The sequence below is a fragment of the Fulmarus glacialis genome, unplaced genomic scaffold (genome assembly GCF_000690835.1).
Source record: "Fulmarus glacialis isolate BGI_N327 unplaced genomic scaffold, ASM69083v1 scaffold25928, whole genome shotgun sequence".
Lineage (NCBI taxonomy): Eukaryota > Metazoa > Chordata > Aves > Procellariiformes > Procellariidae > Fulmarus > Fulmarus glacialis.
The window spans coordinates 5,833-10,368 of NW_009228082.1; the positions used below are offsets into that span (position 1 = coordinate 5,833).

General features: G+C 38.7%; 1 protein-coding gene across 1 annotated transcript in view; it reads right to left on the minus strand.

Moving 5' to 3' along the window:
* Positions 1-2,705: 2,705 nt before the first annotated feature.
* LOC104080850 (chromosome unknown open reading frame, human C11orf63) overlaps positions 2,706-4,536 on the minus strand; it is an 18,924-nt gene continuing 17,093 nt past the window's right edge. Inside the window, exon 9 of the mRNA XM_009583377.1 lies at positions 2,706-2,909. Coding sequence (XP_009581672.1) covers positions 2,706-2,909 — 204 coding nt within the window. The remainder of the gene's footprint in view (positions 2,910-4,536) is intronic.

Here is a 4,536-nt window from a genome sequence, read left to right on the forward strand (position 1 = left end):
AAATAATGTCTTTTTCTGGGAGAAAAAAAAAACCACACAGTCCTTTCCAAATGGTTTGCGAGATGATCATGATCAATGTTTTTAAAAAAAATCTATCCCTGACCCACCCCCCAGATGCAGCATCATATTAGTATACATGGCTTCTAGTTTAGCATGGGTTTAGTATTTAAATGTTTCCTAAAAGTTCATTGTTTTATTAAAAAAAAAAAAAAAGAAACACACCACCCACCCAGAAAGATCACCCTAATTTAAGGGAGCCCTAAAAGGTAGTAGGATGACAGATAGGGAGGAAGGTGATCAATTAAGACATTAAGCATTTTGCACCACATGGACGCATCTGCATGTCAGCCAAATAATAAGGCCATCAGCTCATTTTCAGGGGGCTGTTGCCTACTTCAACTCAGTCCTCAGATCAAAGAGAAAATGTCTGCTTGCATTTTCTAATCAGAAAAGGGATGCTAATTTAGGTTCCTTAATGTGTGGTGGTAAGAGACTTCTTCAATTAACTGAATTCTATAGCTCAGAAAATAAAAAAGGGGGATACAAAGGGAGTCAGGCTGGAAAGGCAGAAGTTCTCATTAAATCAAAGGTCCAATATTCATTACCTCCAGCATCTGGGGCTAAGCACTAAACATGGAGATCATCAAAGGGGGTTTAATGGGTTAAATTGAGAATATAATCTAATTAAAATATTAGATACGAGTAAATAGCTCTTTGATATTCATCTGAAGGTTTCATTAAAATAGGTACTTGAGGTTTGTATTAAGGGGGGATTATCACTTTTAAGCAGAAACAACAAGTTGAGGTTCCCTAATCAGAAATGCTTCAAAGTGTTAACCATTCGGTTTAAAAATAAAAGTAGAAAAGCAGCAACTGGCAGAGCATGGAAACATTTACCCAGCCTAGCTTGATGGGTCATACCACAGGCATGCACATTCTAAAAAGAGGGGGCAAATGCAGTTCCCAAAGGTGAGGAGAAAGGAGGCTGATGCAGAGGAAGGTCCTGTTCCAGCAGTTGCAGTGCACATTTGAAGATGTCCACTGCTGCACTTTGATACGCAAAACATTTCCCTGGCAACCTGACCCACATTCCCCACACTGGAAGACACTTCTTCCACCAAGTGTCCCCCAAGGATTATGCATGTCACAAACTTCCGCCTGCGAAGTCTAACAGTCTAATTCAGCACGTGTGGTGGGAAGCAACCGACAGGGTGGAGAGCTTCCTATCTCTCAGGTGGGTCAGGAGGGCTTTAAAGAAAGGAACATGTCCTTTTTCCATGATGGAGAGATGCAGTGTGGTGATCAATTTTTCCCATATTAGGTTGGGAGCCTGACTGGAGATCCTGCAGGTGTTTTTCAGCAACTAACCCATTTTCAGGAGGACTGAGGCATCCAGAGGACTGTAGGATCTAGGTCAAACTCACCCAGGACTCTACAAAATGAAAGGTATAGGACTTTTTCAGCAATATAAGTCATACCTCCAATACCTTGACTTCACTGTACACCTATTGGAAAATTATCTTTCCTGTGAGACAACAAGCCAATGAAATATTAACCCAGAAAAGTGTTAAGTCTTGCACATTTCTATCTTTACCTTTAAGAAAAGGTGCATCTAGAAAAAGAGAAAGCCATTTCAAAGATATTCTCTCTTTTATTCCCCACCTTACCCTTCCATTGTTAGCCTCCTTCAAGGAGACTCGAACCCTTTTTTTTGCCCAAAGACTAATTCTCTCTCTCCTCCCATACAAAAGGGGACCTAATAAATTGGATAAAGCAATTACATATAATCACAAGGTTGTTGGTTTTTTTTTTTCCTTTTAACTAGCCTATTTTCTAAGAGATTTTAGTGTGTTTTCTTCAAAATTCCCTTGCTGTGTGTTCTAATCACATTTCATACATTGACTTAATTCATAATTTACTAAGTTAAAGAAACGGAACCATCGTAAGAAACCCATCTGTTTGTTGTTACTTTTATAGATTTAATCTGTTAAAAGCTGTTTCCTCCCAAACACGTAGCTCTCAATTATCCTTAGTTACTCAATGTATTTTCCAACTGCTTCTGGCTAATAACAGATTGTATGCATGATCAGCCAGTACTTGTTTTGAATTTTCTTGTTCCAGATGAAGCTTCAAAATTTTGGTCTTGATGTGACAACTATTCACTAACAGATAACAGAGTAACATTTCAACAATTAGTATTGTATCATTACCAACTGCTATGTTTGCTGCACATTTTTGTTGTCTTTCTTACCAGCAATGGATTATTTTTGGCTTTATTGCTGGACAGTCTGCCAAAGTCTCCTCTGTACTTCAAAAAGAGAAACATTGCTGGTATTAAGATCATCAAATGAAACTGATGTTTATTTTTAATGTTTTGTAGATATGCCCATATGTTTGACATGTCTAAAAACGATCCAGCTGTGACAAGCCAACAGCTGATTAGTTTGAAAGATGCAACTACTACATCAGTTGATTTCAAAGAAAAATAACAACAGAGATGACCATATTTAAAATGCTACATATGCAACTGTTTACATTTTTTAAAATTAGGTATAGTAGAACTGATTCTAAAATTTAACAATGATTAAACTTAAGCCACTTTATATTTCAGTGGAATGGTAAATCAATATGTGATGGTCATAGCTCATAATTAAATAGTTCAGACTTTTTTTGCCTTGAAGATATCCCTAATAATTTCAAAATACTTATAAGATATGAAGGGTTCTGAAAGCAGCTACAACTTGCTTCTCCTTCTCGTGTCTATTTTGCAAAGTTTCCAAGGATGCAATTTGAGGTAAACTGTCTCCATTTAAAGTCTGTGGCAGAACTCTTTCCTCTTTCACCTCTTCATCTGATTGTCTTGCTGTGAAAGTCTTTGGTCTAGGAATCTTCTTAGCATATTCCAGCGCCTAAAAACATGAAAATTGGGGTAACTGATTAAGAGAAAACCTGACCAATATTTCCAAGAAAATGTAGGTGTTTCTATGCTGAGTCAAATTAATAGTTCTCCTAATTCCTGATCTTGTTTCTGACAGTGTTTCAATACTAGATGCTTCAGTGGCAACTGCAAGAAACTTCTGCAGTGGGCAAAAAACTTACCTCAAGGAGATTTGCTTTCTGACACCACTGGAGGCCACCTTAAATACTGAAGCAGTGTTCTTTATTTAAAAAAGAAAAAGCAACATGAGTCTATTAAGTTTATAAACATGTTTTTTTTTTTCCCCCAGTCTCATTAAGTTCTTGTCCTCAGTCCTACCTTACAGCAGGGAGTTCTGCAGGTTAATAGGACAAGGATGGAAACTGAGTGCTCCTATGACAAATTCTAAGGAACTGATGCATTGAAAGGCCTAAAACATTAAAACAAGTTTTGAAATGAAGTCTAGGTAATTGTTTTAACCTGGAACCTGATTTAATATAATCCCTTGCCAAACTCCTTTCTGGTTAATTTCAAAGCTAACACAGTTCCGAACAAGAAAAGATTTCTGAACAAATGAGGATGGTATTAGACATGCCAACCCTTAACAGATAACTGTTTCAGAGTAAAACAAAGAATTGCCTCTCACAGAGTTCCCAGAGTTCTGTTATAACCATGCATATTCTACTGTGACTGGAAATTTCTTTACCAGTAACACCCAGTCTGTGCAGGACCCACACATACTATACTGAAAATATGAACAGCAGCATGAAATAAACCACCATTCCAATTATCTTCTACTTCAAACACTATGAATGTATATATGCTGAACAAATATACTGTGAAGCAGAGGGAAAGGAGGGAAGTAATGGAATACTGATAGGGACAGCGTATCTTGAAGAACTATACTTCCGACACTGGCCGAGTGTTTCCTTTTATCACGCACTTTTCCAAGCATGTATTTCTGTAGCAATATGTAGGTAAACTTGCATGTGTGAATGTGAGACGTAGGCAAAGACTATATTGTGCAAATAAGAAGTATGTAAGTTCTGTTTAACTGGACTTGGGTTCTACTGCATGACAGGCTTAACTATCTGTGGTGGTTTTGGCTGGGATAGAGTTAATTTTCTTCATAATAGCTAGTCTGGGGCTATGTTTTGGATTTGTGCTGGAAACAGTGTTAATAATACAGGGATGTTTTAGTTACTGCTGAGCAGTGCTTACAGACAGTCAGGCCTTTTCTGCTTCTCACCCCACCCCACCAGCGAGTAGGCTGGGGGTGCACATGAAGGTTCAAGGTCAGGTTGAATGGTGCTCTGAGCAACCTGATCTAGCCAAAGATGTCCCTGCTCACTGCAGGGGGGTTGGACTAGATGACCTTTAAAGGTCCCTTCCAACCCAAACTATTCTATGATTCTATAGGAAGCTGGGAGGGGACACAGCTGGGACAGCTGACCACTGCTGACCAAAGGGATATTCCATACCATATGACGTCATGCTCAGCACATAAAGCTGGGGGAAGAAGAAGAAAGGGGGGGATGTTCGGAGTGATGGCATTTTGTCTTCCCAAGTAACTGTTACGTGTGATGGAGCCCTGCTTTCCTGGAGATGGCTGAACACCT